The sequence below is a fragment of the Pelodiscus sinensis genome, chromosome 3 (genome assembly GCF_049634645.1).
Source record: "Pelodiscus sinensis isolate JC-2024 chromosome 3, ASM4963464v1, whole genome shotgun sequence".
Taxonomy (NCBI): Eukaryota; Metazoa; Chordata; order Testudines; family Trionychidae; genus Pelodiscus; species Pelodiscus sinensis.
This window is the reverse complement of record NC_134713.1, coordinates 77,751,995-77,766,668: the sequence shown is the minus strand read 5'-3', so window position 1 is coordinate 77,766,668 and position 14,674 is coordinate 77,751,995. Positions and strand designations below refer to the sequence as shown.

General features: G+C 45.4%; 1 protein-coding gene across 11 annotated transcripts in view; it reads right to left on the bottom strand.

The window, feature by feature from the left end:
- CEP57L1 (centrosomal protein 57 like 1) overlaps positions 1-14,674 on the bottom strand; it is a 91,791-nt gene that overhangs the window by 11,135 nt on the left and 65,982 nt on the right. For 5 of the 11 annotated variants that reach the window (XM_075923091.1, XM_006123185.3, XM_075923092.1 and 2 more), the window contains exons 2-4: positions 5,952-6,096; positions 2,991-3,170; positions 177-298 (exon numbers count right to left, since the gene is read on the bottom strand). In XM_075923091.1, coding sequence (XP_075779206.1) covers positions 177-298; positions 2,991-3,170; positions 5,952-6,093 — 444 coding nt within the window. In that variant the 5' untranslated portion in view covers positions 6,094-6,096. Of the gene's footprint in view, positions 1-176; positions 299-2,990; positions 3,171-5,951; positions 6,097-8,879; positions 9,020-9,055; positions 9,466-13,390; positions 13,507-14,674 lie in introns of those variants that run through there. The other 6 variants (XM_025184724.2, XM_075923090.1, XM_006123184.3 and 3 more) reach the window with 6 other exon arrangements.

The window sequence follows — 14,674 nt, the reverse complement described above, 5'->3', positions numbered from 1 at the left end:
ATTTATTAGGAACTCCATCAAATCAGCAAGCCATTTTGTGTCATTCTCTGAATAGCTGTCAGAGAATCACTTTCGGTCATTACCAATCTGAGCAGAACTAGAGAGATGTTATATACAGGAAATACTTGTTACCATTTCTAAATGTCATGCCCTTATTGTTATATTAAATACTTCACCTGTTGCTCTAAAACCATATTCTTTTCTAGCTCTGCATTGAAAACCATCTTCCTCATATAATCCAGCTGTTTCTCCAGTAGGGAGCAGCGGGATTGTGCTGCACTTAACTGCACACTAACATCTGTGGAGAGAGACAAACAGCAGAATACTTAATTCTGAGTAACATTTAGCCCAGTAGTCTACCATCTTTCTGAGCACAAGATAACTTTTTGAATTAAGTACAATCCAAGATCTACCTCAAATATAAATACCCTTGCTCCGCCTCCTTCTCCGAAGCCCCAGCTGTGCTTACTCCATCCTCCCTCTCTTGCCCATTCTCACTCACATCAGACTGGGCAGAGTATTGGGGTGTAGGCTCTGGTCTTGGATTAAGGGATCTGGAGTGTGAGAGGGTCTCTCAACTGCTCTTGGGGCAGGCAGTTGGGATGTATGAGGGGGTTCTAGGTGCAAGCTCTAGGATTGAATTTGGATGCAGAGATGCTTGGGGCTGGGGCAGGGACTTAGGGTACAGGAAGGGGTTCATGACTAGGGTAGGAGTTTGGGATGTGGGCTGCAGCTGGGCACTGCTGGTGGCTCCTGGTTGGTGGTGCAGTGGGGCTAAGGCAGGCTCACTCCTGCCCTGGCCCTGCACCACTCCCTAAAGCAGCCAGCAAACTCCGCCCCAAATCCTAGTGTGCTCCCTCTCTGGTCTGTGGAGAAAGGATACAAAGTGGGAGAGGCTGCACTTTGACAATCAGCACCCCACTTCTCCCTCCCCTGCCCGCACAGAAAGCAGGAGGCTCCCTAGGGTGAGGGGCAGCTCCAAAGCAAAGGGCAGGAGATGTGCAGCAGTGCGGGGCACGGCAGCTGAAGTGCCAGCACTTGGTAGCCTCTTGGCCAAACTAGTCAGGATCTCCTATCAGAGGCTCCAAGATCGATCAGTAGATCCCAATCTACTGGTTGGTGACCACTGATCTAGCCTGTCCCTCACCCTCTGTTCTTGGAGATTTAGATGTTTGAGAGATTTTATTTTAAGATATAAAAAGTTGCTTGGGCTGAGCCCGTGAAGTAGGTAACAGGAAGTATTTTAACATGTGCAAGACTCACGATGTGTTTCCAGGTCCAGACCTGCCAGATCTGTGTTACCGTTGACTTCATGGGATTAACTCCCAATTTATGTTACCGTTGACTTCATGGGATTAACTCTCAATTTATACCATCATAAAACTAATTAGAATCTGGATCTCTCTGCCCCCCTCAATACCTTTTGTCAGATGGGGAGTGCACTGAGTACTGACCTGTAGGGATGTTTGTTGGTGGCACACCTAAAAAAAACCCAGGACATCTCATCCAGGCTACTTCAGCAAGCAGAGACTCAGAGGGGCTGCATACTATCCAGAGTGCCTAACGCCCTCATGTACTTCTTTCCCCTCAGGTTAGGTCTAGAGGAGGGGGCTTTATCGAAAAAAAGCTATGCAAATTGAGTGCTGCAATTTGCACAGCTTTTTTCAATCACTTTTGCAGAAGAAGCTTTTCTGTCAGTTAGCCCAGTCTAGATGGCACCAAATGGCAGAAAAGCCTCCTCTTTCAGCAGAGCCCTTATACCTTGCGAAACAAGGTATACAGGGCTCCCCACAACAGCACGTTTGCTCTTCTGCAAAAAAAGGCAGAAGAGCAAACACATTCCTTGGACGCGGCAGGGTTTTTGCAGGAAATCTTTGGTATCCCGCAAAAAACCCATAGCCTAGACATAGCCTGAAAGTTATTCGATAGGTTATATTAATCCTATACTTAAAGCCCATTTATTTAGTACCAAACTGTAAAGTAACTCCTTTGGAAAGGCAATATTTGGTTGTTAGAACCAGTGCTTTTTTGGTAAGAAAAAAAAGTGCCGGTACTTCAGGCTCAAAGTTGTTGAAGAAAAAAATGTGCTGAAGGCCGAAATGCGGTTGAGGCCCCGTTAAGAGCTGCGCTGAATGTCCCAAGCGGGCTTCTATCGGGAGCCAAGCCGCCTCAGCAAATAGGTACCAGTACACCAGAGGGGAATCACATTTAATTAAAGTATGATAGGAAAATAGGTGCCGGTATGCAGTCCCGGGGTATACCGTCACAAAAAAAGCACTACTTATAACAAATAATATAGACACAAACTGTGATGTTTGGATAGGATTATATGCCTCAAAGCTGAAACTAGGACTTACACTGAATAGCAGCTCGTCATAGCAAACATGAATACTCCTTCAGTTGAGAGAACTAAGGGCTGTAGTGACTATTTCTATTTATTAGTGCAGCTACAAGCCGTCACAGAGGTAGAGATGTCATGAATACCAGGACTTCCCTTTGTCTTCTGCAGCTCCATAGCCTGTGAAATCCTGGAGTGTGGGAGGCAGATTGGAAGGGGGAAGAAAGAGGGGGAAGCACGCCAGACACCAGGGCCACAGCCAGCAGTGCCAGGGCCTGGAGGGGGAGGGAGTTGAGTCATCACAGAGGGAGGACTCTTCTTCCTCTTTGTAGTGGGGAGCCAGGCCAGTCCTGTGGGACAGGAGCCACTGCTGCAAAGTGCACGATGGATTGATTCTGCAACACTCCCATCATCAAGGCTTCTCCCCACACAGGGTCAGGGGGACCCAATATTCCCCACAACTAAATCCCTCCCCAACACTTTAAATGATACACCTGTGACTTTACACACCATTTCCCCCTACATTCATGCCTTTTACTAAGAGTATTGTTTTATTAAAAACAAATTGTTTTTAATTGGATTGTTTTATTAAAAACAAAAATAAAAAGGCATGACAGATCTGCCACCCTAATCACCACCACTGGAAAGAGACCTTTTTTCTGCTGTATCATTTCCCCATGTGCTATATCTTTCTCGTTTGTTTCCCGCTGCAAGGCCTTTTTATATTGGGCAGCCTCAATGGAAAGGCAACACAGGTTATCTTCAGCTTGTGACCTCTCCAACTCTAGACGACGGATCTTTTCTTGAAGAGTTTGTAGGGCTGACAGAAGGGCTAATTGAACAACAGAACAATTACAAGTTAAACCTTTATAATGGATTTTAAAAATGTTTTTCTACACTACAAGATTGTGTTAGCCATTAAAAACATTGTATTGATTCCCCCCCCCAAAAAAAAGTTATGAAAAGACAGTGTATTTTTTACACAGTGACTGTAACTAGATACATGAAACAGTTGTTTTGCTTCCTCAAGTACTATATGTGTTTTAAAGCCATATATTTCTTTTGCTTTTTAAATGGAGTAGAAGAAACCATTTTAAAAAAGGAAGATAATAAATGGAATAAAAAAATCCATAGCACCCACTGGAAAAATTAACAGATAGTCTATGGAGCCCCAATACATTTAATGTACACCTTATAACTACATGCAAAACATGTTTGTTGTAAGTCAGAATGTACTTTATGAGCGTATGGCCATCTTCACTCCAAATTCTAGTAAGGAGTGCCAGCAAGTTATAGTAAATTAAACATCAAACCTGAGTTCTAGTCTTTAGTCTAAGTTAAACAATGCAAATGTCTAGCTTGCAATGCCTTTCGGAGAAGTGAGAGAAATACTTTTTAATTTTTAGATTTCACAGAACTTTCCAGAAACGGTAAGCGTTGTTCACCAAATTTTACTAAATGAAGTGATTGCAAGCAATTTGCATCAGAGGTACCATGGTCTGTTGGGACACAGCATGGGTTTGCTACCGAGATTAGAAATGAAAGTGTGGTTCCTGGCTTTATCACTTATTTTCTGCACTTGATTTACACTCTGCTCTTCACTTACCCAATCTCAAGATGTACACATTCTTTCTAGTTTGAAGGGGCATTTTCTTAGGGATGGCAGGAAAGAAGAGTACATTTTAACAGATCCTAGATTTTCCTCTCAACTCTGAAAGGCAGTTTTAGCTAGCTTGAATGCTGCCATATGCAACCAAGAATTTTTCTCTCCCCAATATCTGCATTAACACAGAACTGCTTCTACTATCAAACAATGGCAGTACTTTGAATATTAAGCTATTCTTGCCTTTGGGGGGAGGGAGGGAAGTCTCTTGTATAAGTCAACCTTAATATTATTGTAGCATCATAACATTAAGTGAATCCTATGATTGGTTTGAACAGACTGAAGGCCAAATTGGATGTTTTGGAATAACATTGAGAGGGAGCCATTTTTATATCTCAAACAAGAATTTGTTCCCTAATGTAACACTTGGTTTAAAAAAAACAAAAAACAAAAAAACCTGTGCTTTCAGATATTTATGATGAAGTATCACTTAGGGACGTGAACAACTAGTTGACTATCTGGTAAGCATCTAGTGTGTCAACTATCCGATTAGTTGCTCCTCGCCTGCCCACTGCCTCTATCAGAAAGAGGCAGCAAGGGGTGGGGTGGGGAGAGAAGAGGGCGCTTCAAAGCGGAAGTTCTGTGTGGACCCTAGAATTAGCCAGGGAGTCCCCTGCTGACAACAGGCTCCATGTGCTTTGAAACGCTGCGGGTAGCACAGGGCCAGTGGGGCATTGCCTGAGTCCCCTGCTGGCCCTGGGCTCCCCGCAGCACTTTCGCCTTGAAATGTAGCTACAGCCCTGGGGCGGTTGCTGCACTTCAAAGGCAGAGGCACCCTTATCGACTAGTCAAGGCAAATAGCATCAACTATTCAATTAGCCAATTCATCTAAATGTAACATCCCTAGTACCACTGCAGCTACAGCTTTTGCTACAAAGATGCTATTGCCTCTCAGATTCTGAAACAAACTAATCTCTTGGTGACAGTTCAATAGCACACACAAGCCTGAAGGCTTCCCCTACATAGACGAAGGATTCCATTGGGTAAGAGGGAAATAATGGCCCCCTCTCCCTGCCAGCTTCTCCTATTTCTCTCAAGCACGACGGATCATATTGCAGTGATCCCCAGCTAATACAATGGCTCTAATATACAGCAGCCTTAAACCTGGAGCAATACTATCCCAAGATCAGGCACTGGAAGGTAGAAACATGGTATAAACCCATCTTATATATACGGTAAAAGTGTGCCAAGTTACATCAGGCACTCTAATGTACCTGAAGACTAAGGCCCGGTCACTATCAGACTATTTAGGAAATAATAGCAGTCTAATAGTGACCGGGGGGGGAGGGGGGCGGGAAGAGAGGCAGAGGGGAGAAAGAGAGAGAAGAGTAACAGCACACACACACACACACACACACACACACACACACACACACTCACTCAAGCAGTAGAACCTTGTGTAAGAACCTTATTAAGACTCATCCACACGCTTTAGGGTCTTCCTATGGTTAAGCCACACTAGAAAGAAACATGTTCCCACACCCAACATTGCTCTTACCAAAATTAATAGCAAATAATTCACATAACAGCAAAAATATTATTCATATCTAAAACAATTTATAACTTGGTTCTTTCAACTGTGTTTCTTCTTCAAGTTTTCCAGGGGGACCAAACTATAAACTTTCCGTAAAATGGTTTTTGAGCTAGAGGGAAGCAAATACTACCATCCAAACAAAAATAAAATTTTCAAATCAAAATATGTTAAAAAGAAAATGATGAACTTCAAACACTACAGCAGCATTTTCCTCTGCTTTTATAGCATAGCATCGATTTTCAAGCAAAACAGAATTTGCAACCAAAGTTAGGCAACCAGTTTCTACTACCCCCCTTTCCACACAAGCCTACAGTCCAATGAGCTAAATGACAAATTTCCACAAGTAGGATAGATGAGGCAATTTGATCAACAGAATTAAAAACATTTTGGGGGCGGGGAAGCAAGGGAGGTGTTACCTTGATTGTTTGGGGCAGGAAGCACATCATTAGTAGTAGCTGTAACCTTCTTTAATGTGCTCTGACCAAAGGTAGGAGCAAACATTCTATCTGGAGGCTGAAGAAAGCTTCCTATGAAGCTCTGCTTTGATTCAGAATCCATGGTCTGTAGAAGAAGAAAAAATATACATAATGCCATTATTTCCTAAATGGATTATTACTATATTACCCACAACTTGTTCAAGATGGGGCATTGGACAAGCTGTAAGTAGTATCAAATGAAATCATTTGGGTTGGAAAGAACAGGGGACCAGGTGACTTGCTTATCCTTCTACATTGTGCCAAAAGTACTGGGAGCTGTGTAGGCTCTTGTGATGTCCTTCCCTTCCTCCTCCTCCCCGCACAAAACAAAAACCATCACAAAACCCACCAGATTCCATTGGCATCTTATTGTATTATCAATATTTTCCTTGTTGCACTCTAAATCCACTCTATTCTGTTTAACTTTTTGACCAAGGAATAATGAGCCCATTTCCAAACATCATATATTTGCAAGACAGTTGTGTCTTATTAATGTAGAATGAGCATGCTCTTTTTCCTAAATATACTTTACCCCATCACAAACATCTGAATGCACCAATATAGGTGACGGTGTCTTTGTTTAAACAAACATGTGGTGTCTAAATTTTAAGACTGCTGAAACTTAATAGCCAATCAAAAATCTGCGTTCTTTTTTGTTTAAATATTTTATGCTACAGGAATCTATTTAAAACAAAAGAATCCTACCTTCCACATTTTAGCAGAAGCAGATTTTTGAGAGCATACCTACACTACCTAAAATAACACAGTTTAACCGTATTTGAGATACAGATAATGAAGTCTGGATAAGTGATTTAGTCTAGTAGAACTTCCTAAGAAAGTAACCCCTCAGATATCAGCCAAAAATGTTTATTCTGGGCTAATGAATTCAAGTTCCATTCTGATACTTAAATTAGAAAGTAAATATTCAAGAACTGTAGCTATGCATTTCAACTCAAAATAGAGAAAAATGGCAGAAGATTAAGAAATGCTTTTCTTAAAAGTTTTTCAGAAGTGTTGATTATTGATCATGTATAAACAGTATTTTACTTGCCTTACCTCTAATTTGATATTAATGATGCTCAAGACAAATTAGAAACTTTTTTTAAAACAATAATAGGGAGTTACGCCCCTTGCTCACTACTCTAGCCAACCCTCTTCCCCCCCAGAACACCAAGAAGCCGGGAGGCAACACAACTCCTGCTCGTCCCCACCCCACCCCCCAGAGCACCGAGGAGGGGGGAGGCTGGTCAGCTGAGAGGGGAGGGGATGTGCAGGATACATCCCACAGGAAAAAGGTTTTTTATAGAGAGATAAACCAGAGGGCAGTGCATCAGCATAGGCTTATGGCACATGGAACTGATGCACAAAGTGTAGCAAGACTTTAAGAAGGGCTACTGCGGCACCATAAATGCAGGGAAATCAAGAAACTATACCATTAAAGCAAACACTGGCCCGTTTTGCCTTACTAGAGTTTGAGAGAAGGGCAGCAGCTCCCAGTCAAGCTGGCTCTGAACATCCAGCTGTCTCTTGCTGACAGCTAGAAAGTGCCATGCTTGGCAGTGGCGGGGAGAATGGGGGAGTATTCAAGAGCTCTGCAGCTGCCCAGCCAGCCCTGGCCTTTCCCACTTACCCCACATGCTGGCAGCTGCAGCAGCACAGGGCCAGCGGCACTTTGGCCTGATGTAGTTGCCCATTGCCTTGGAAACCCTGTTGGTCTCTTGCAGGCCCTGCTTGGCTCTCACAATATGCCCTGAAAAGGGGTTGGGTGCTGGTCCCTGCAGGCTTTTGGTCCCTGCAGGCTGTTGGGGTTTGGTGGCTGAGGCAGTGGGGAACTAGCAGCACTGCACACGGAGTCAGGCATGCCCCCACCAGCTGCAGAGAGCTCTGCCTGGGCAGCACCCGCTGCATGTTGAGAGAGCTGCTCCAGGGCACTACAGGACTGGCTGTCCAGGACAAGGTACATCTGAGGCACTCACATCTCCTCTTCTCTAAGGCAAGCAGCTTGGGAGATGGTCAGGATGGTGAGGTAATGGGAGGAACTGTTGGAGACCGACCCTCAGGCTAAAGGCAGGACACGGGCAAGGAAAGAGAGTAGAGAGGCTTTATCCTCAAGTTGCCTTGGCCATAATGTCTTTTTTGCAGCTACTGTTTGCCTTGGCATTCACCCTCTGAGTTAATGGGGTTAGTAGGGGGCAGGGAGGAGGCCGGGCAGCTGTCCGGAGGGCGGGGGGGCAATGACTCATGAGAGGCACCCAGCTATACTAAATGGCAGGGTGAGGCAACTATCAGACCACTGACCCCCCAGAAAGAGTCACAGGCCACACACAGCCCCGTCAGGGATAAGGGAAGGAGGCAGAAGCTCAGGGCTCCCCCAGGATCTGGCTAAAAATGAGGGGTTCTGGATGCAGGAGGGGGCTCCAGGCGAAGGATTGGGGTGTGGGAGTGAGTGAGGACTGACTTGGGGTGTGGTCTCTTGATGGGAGTTAGGGCATGAGAGGGGACTCAGGGCTAGGGCAGACGGCTGGGGTGTGAACACTTACTTCAGGAGGCTGCTAGTCAGTGGAACAGAGGAGCTAAGGCAAGCTCCCTGCCTAACCTAGGCCCATGTTGCTCTCCTAAGTAGCCCGCATGTACCAGTGTAGCTCCTGGGGGCAGAGGTGGCTCCAAGCAGCCCTCTTCTGCTGGCACCGCCACCACAGCCCCCACTGACCACAAGGGGTGGGGCGGGAGCTATTTCAGGCCATCTAAATAGATCATAAAGCCACAAACCCATTCTTCTCTTCTCCACCCCCGCCTTGCAGGTCACCCTTTAACTGACTTGTTCTTTGAGGGGTTAGCTCATGAAACCACGAGAAAGTCGCTGCTCACCTGCCCCATTAGCGAGGCAGTTGCACGTACCTTCCCCTCACCTGCAGCACAAAAGCAACCCACCTTGCCAGGCGCCCGCGTTTATCCGCGATGAGTGCTAGCAACAAGCCGATACCCCGATCTACCCGCCCCCCATGTCTGCCAGACAGCTCCGCCACCCTCGGAGAGGCTCTTACCCGACCCGCTGCGGGGTCACCCCGATGAAAAAGGGAGCTGGTGTGGGAGCCCGGACAGTCACCTGGACCCTAACGCAGCTGGCGCCCGTCAGAGCAGGCGGAGAGCAGCGCTGGGCCTTGCCTCTGCCGCTGCTAGTTCCTGGGCCGCTTGCCCGAGCCCTCGGCACCCGCTACCGCAGGCAGGTTGCACGGGAAGGGGCGTGATAAGGACTAACCCACACGCGGCGCGGCGGGACCTGCTCCTCCTTGCCGCCTCCTACCCCGCGCTGGACTCGCTACTGCTGCAGTCAGGGCCTGCCTAGTGCTTGAGCCCAGCTTTAAACGTGCCGCCTTCCCTCCCGCGCTCAGAGACGCTGCCCAGGCCCTCCCCTCCCGCTGTTTAGTGCCTGACGCGCAGTACAGCCCTACGGTCCGCCCCTCGAGCCGGACTCCCCGCCCCGCTAGCTAGCTGCCTGGGACGCTGTTGGCAGGGTCCCTTATCCCTGCTTAGGCCAGAGTAGTCGACGTCCTTTTTCAGTCGCCTGCGGCACAAAAGTTCCCCTCCCCAGCTTGTTCAGCTCTACCATTTCCCTCCTGCACAGCAGTGTTTCTCTACCTTTTTTTTTAAATAAAGTAACTAATTAAAAAAAGTTATAAGTAGCCCCAGTACCTACAGTTTTCAGACTATTTTTTTCTGCCCTTGCAACACATTTGTTCAAACGTAGCCAGGCAGGCAATGACATTTTTGGGTGTAAAAAGTACAAAGATAATAAAACACTGTAAAACAAAACAAAAATTCGGTTTTCTCCAAATTTCAGTTGTGCTGAGGTACCCCACAGATCTCTCCTGAGTACTCCGAAGGGTACTCCTACCATTGGTTGAGAAACACTGCTGTAGAGGACCTGGTCCGCACTTCCATCCAGTAGAACTGTTCTTTTGCTAACCTCCCTGGTGTAGAAAAAAAAAACATATTTTCAACCCCAACTCACATCAGCAGTGTCAACTTCTAGCCAGATCTGCTTTTCTGTCTTTGGAGGAGGGGTAGGCAAAAAGGCCTCTGCAGGCTGGATCCAGCCCACCAACTGGGTTGATCTGACCAGTGAAGGCCTGCTGCTCCCCTGCTTCACAGTGCTGTACAATTGTGCAGGGCGGAAGCAGGGCAAGGGAAGCTTCGCACAGCTCCCCTGCCCCCAGGCCAATCAGGACTTGGGGGCAGGGGAGCATGTGACCTCTCCTCCCATCCTGCGAGCAGGGCATGGCACTCTGAAGTGCCACATGCTCCTTGCATGGCCGGGGTAGGGTGGGAGAGGTCTGGGGAGCGTGTGAAGCCTCTTCCCACCCTGCCAGGAGCATAGGTGCCTTGTGGGAAGGGGGGCAAAGGGGCTCCTCCACCCCCAGACCAATTATGGTGGGGAAGCCAAGAAGCATTATGGCCCCATCACTTCCGGATTAGGCCCTTCCAAAAATTATTGCCCGCCCCTGCTTTGAAGAGTTTGCTGCCACTGCTTATCTGTAGAAATCAGGAGGCCAATGGAGATTTTGCTATCAACTCATCTTGCTCTGCATTGTGTAGGGATTAGATAACTGGATGGTAAAAACCACTAGTAGTGCCTCAAGTGCACTAACATTAGTGGAGGTGCAGCAATGCTAATGGAGCAAGGTAAGATTTCTGAGAAAAAAAATCTAGTTCAGTTTTTGGGACATATAGATCCAAAAATGTAGTGTTGAGCTCTGATTAGAACATGGTCTGTGCCTGTTCTAATCTAGTTAGAGCATGCCTGCATTTCTGGGACATGCTGGGTTTTTGTGGAGCACCCTCTGTATTACAATAATACTATCCTATTTAAAATGGAACAGCTGGAGAATGTAGAATAGCTGTATGGTCATGTACAGGAACTAATTGTATATCTTTATCACAAATGACACCTGAATTATTAGACACCTCAACACTACAAAAAGTCAGAGTCCAGTTATGACTTTTTACAGACAAGTAATAAACTTTCACAAAAATGCAGTAGAAGTAGAAGCCTGAAAATATTTTGACACATTGGCCACGTGGTTTAATTGCAACATTTAAAGTTTTTGTTTGTTTGAACTTTAATATCAATGACTAGTATAGGCCTTAAGTACTACTGAGTCCACGCTCTTGGCAACATAGACCTCCTCCACCCAGTTTTGTGGTACAGTAATTCCTCATTTAACCCTATAGATGCGTTTCTGAAAATGTTCATGCTAAGTGAAAACATGCTATGCGGGGTCAATTTTCCCATTAAAAATAATGGAAAAGGTGGGGGTTGCGTTTCAGGTGGTGGTGGCAAAGTCAATTTTTTATTGGTGCTGGGTCGTCAACATCAGCGTTAGATATCTAGCAACACAAGTTTGTCGCTGCGGTTTGTTAAAACAAAGATAAACATGTGAGTGGGCGGATGAGCACTGTGACCCCATGTACTCATCGGTTCACGTGTGTTACCACTGTTTTCACCAACTTATACCACCACGCGAAATAGTCCGCCACTGGATTATTTCGTGTTATTTCGGGGATGGTAGTGTTATTCGAAAAACGTTCCCTAAAAATAAAATTGTGCTATTGCGAAAATGTGATGTGGGCACGTGTTAAACGAGTAATTACTGTACAAACTTAAAAGTGTAAGGCATTCTATAGTGATGATAGCTTTGTTTAAGAGAAAAGAAAAAGAAATCAAAGATACTGATTTGGATTTTGGGAAAACAAAACTATTCATCTTAAAAATTGACCTACTGGACATGAACTGTTCATAATTGTATTCACTTTTGTACACACTAAAACCTCAAATATACTGAGAAATGACTCACTGTTTATCTGACATGTTAAACAGCAGTTCAGTTTAATTGCAACAACATAGGCAATACCAAGAACCTCACAGTATGTTGGCTTCAGCTTTATCTCCTGGAGCCAAATGTAGCTGGCAAGAGACTGCTTAGAAGTCTGTTTCTTGACACAATCCAAATGGGTCTCTATTGTCCCACTTTGTTTTCCACCAGGAATTAGGAGAAAGGTTAAACAGCTGCCTAGTGTATCCTGATAAGTTATTTTGAACCAATGCTATGCAGATACACAAGAGCAAAGAACAGCTCACTCCCAACTGGAAAACATAGCATAGGCAAGCCTCACCACTGATGCACTGAAGGGCAAGTTCTAAACTTATGGGAATGTCTTGTCACTAAACCCTGCCATCATCATTTTAATTAGCATGTACTATAACCCTACTTAGAGAAAAATCTAAGGCTACGTATACACTGGCCCCTTTTCCGGAAGGGGCATGTAAATTTCAGCAGTCGTCGTAGGGAAATCCGCGGGGGATTTAAATATCCCCCGCGGCATTTAAATAAAAATGTCCGCCGCTTTTTTCCGGCTTTTAAAAAAGCCGGAAAAGAGCGTCTACACTGGCCCCGATCCTCCGGAAAAAGTGCCCTACTTCGAAGTAGGAATAAGAGCCTCCGGAAAAGGGCACTTTTTCCGGAGGATCGGGGCCAGTCTAGACGCTCTTTTCCGGCTTTTTTAAAAGCCGGAAAAAAGCGGCGGACATTTTTATTTAAATGCCGCGGGGGATATTTAAATCCCCCGCGGATTTCCCTACGACGACTGCTGAAATTTACATGCCCCTTCCGGAAAAGGGGCCAGTGTAGACGTAGCCTAAGAATTTTGCACCAGTGTAATTTAACACTAAGACAAAAGTAGAACTCCCCAATGTAAACAAGATAGAAATGTGGTGGTGGTAGCATTAGCTGCCACCTACCTATTTTAGGAGACCCGCTGTCACACCTCCCAACATTTCATATGGCTAATGCAGAATAAATTATCACAGTCAGTCCCTATTGAGCCATTCCTCCTGCAGCCACTGACTCTAGTGCCTTACACATCTCTGCCATGGCCAGTCCCCAACATCCAGCCTGTTCTCAGGTGTAGCATCACACCCCTTCCCTGATTTTCCTTGCAGTGAGCATGCCTGAGGAGGAGGAGGCATAACCAGGAGCAGCTGAAGCTCCAATCCTTTCCCCTGCCAACTGTACACACTCTGCATAACGTGTATATAGTAGCAGACACCACTGAATACAGGAAGTTTTCTATTTCAACCAGGACAAAGAGTGTTGGGCAACAAAGAGGAACAGTCCCACAAAACTCAAGTCTACTGGGAGACATGCCCACTGCTGCTAACACTCAGGCACACACAACTTTTTTAAAGCAATATTTAATTTTAACCATTTACTAAGTCCTAATGAAGTCCCACTTCATGCTGTAAGCAGATGATTGAGTAACAGAAAAGAATTAAAAAATAAAAATAAAAAAAAGCAGAGAGGACATATGGGAGTAGTCACCTTTTTAGCTGCAAGGTGCATACTTGATAATAGACTCCAGCTTGGATAAACACAGAGGTTCAGGACACAACTTCTTTGATCAAGGCACTGTGAAAGTTGTACTTCATTCTTAAGCTAAAAGACTCATTCAAAATGTCTCTTGGGGAGAAAAAAGAATTAGATTTATGATTTTCTCTTCAGTAGAAAGTTGAAGGGGGAGGAAGTGAAATAAGGCTAACAAATAACCAGTGATGGGAAAATCAAATATTGTATAAACCATTTTCTTGACACTAAGGGTACGTCTAAACTACATTGCTCCATCAACGGAGCCATGTAGATTAGTTTACACAAAAAAGGGAAATAAAGCGGCGATTTAAATAATTGCCGTTTCATTTAAATAAAAATGGCCACAGCGCTGTGCCGATCAGCTGATTGTCAGCACAGCGTGGCAGTCTAGACGGGGATCTGCCGAACCCTGAACCCTTCATCGGCAGATCCCATAAGCCTTCATGAGGCTTACAGGATTCTGGGGTCGGCAGATCCCCGTATATACTGACGTACTGAGCCGACAATCAGCTGATTGGCACAGCGCGGTGGCCATTTTGATTTAAATGAAGCAGCGATTATTTAAATCGCAGCTTCATTTCCCTTTGCCATCCTAACTAATCTACATGGCTCCATCAACGGAACTATGTAGTCTAGATACACCCCAGGGGTATGTCTACACTAGCTCATTAGTTTGAGCTAGGTAGGCAAATAAGGGCAACCAGAGTTGCAAATGAAGCCCGGGATTTAAATATCCCGGGCTTCATTTGCATCTTCCCAGGTGCCGCCATTTTTAAATCCCCCTTAGTCCGAACTCCGTGCCCGTGGCTACACGCGGCACGGAGTAGGTAGTTCGAATTACGATCTCTAATTCGAACTACCAGTACACCTCGTTCCACAAGGAGTACCGGTGGTTCGAATTAGAGATCCTAATTCGAACTACCTACTCCATGCCGCGTGTAGCCGCGGCCATGGAGTTCGGACTAAGGGGGATTTAAAAATGGTGGCGCCCGGGAAGATGCAAATGAAGCCCGGGATATTTAAATCTCTGGCTTCATTTGCAACTCTGGTTGCCCTCATTTGCCTACCTAGCTTGAACTAACGAGCTAGTGTAGACATACCCTCAGGTTCCAGCTCCGTGAGGCTTCCAGTGACCTCAATCCCCATTAAGCCAAATCCTCCACCTATGTAAGTTATAGTTTTGCTATTTAATTGAAGTAATTAGGCTCCTCTAGTACAGTTTGAGTCATAAATACTTTC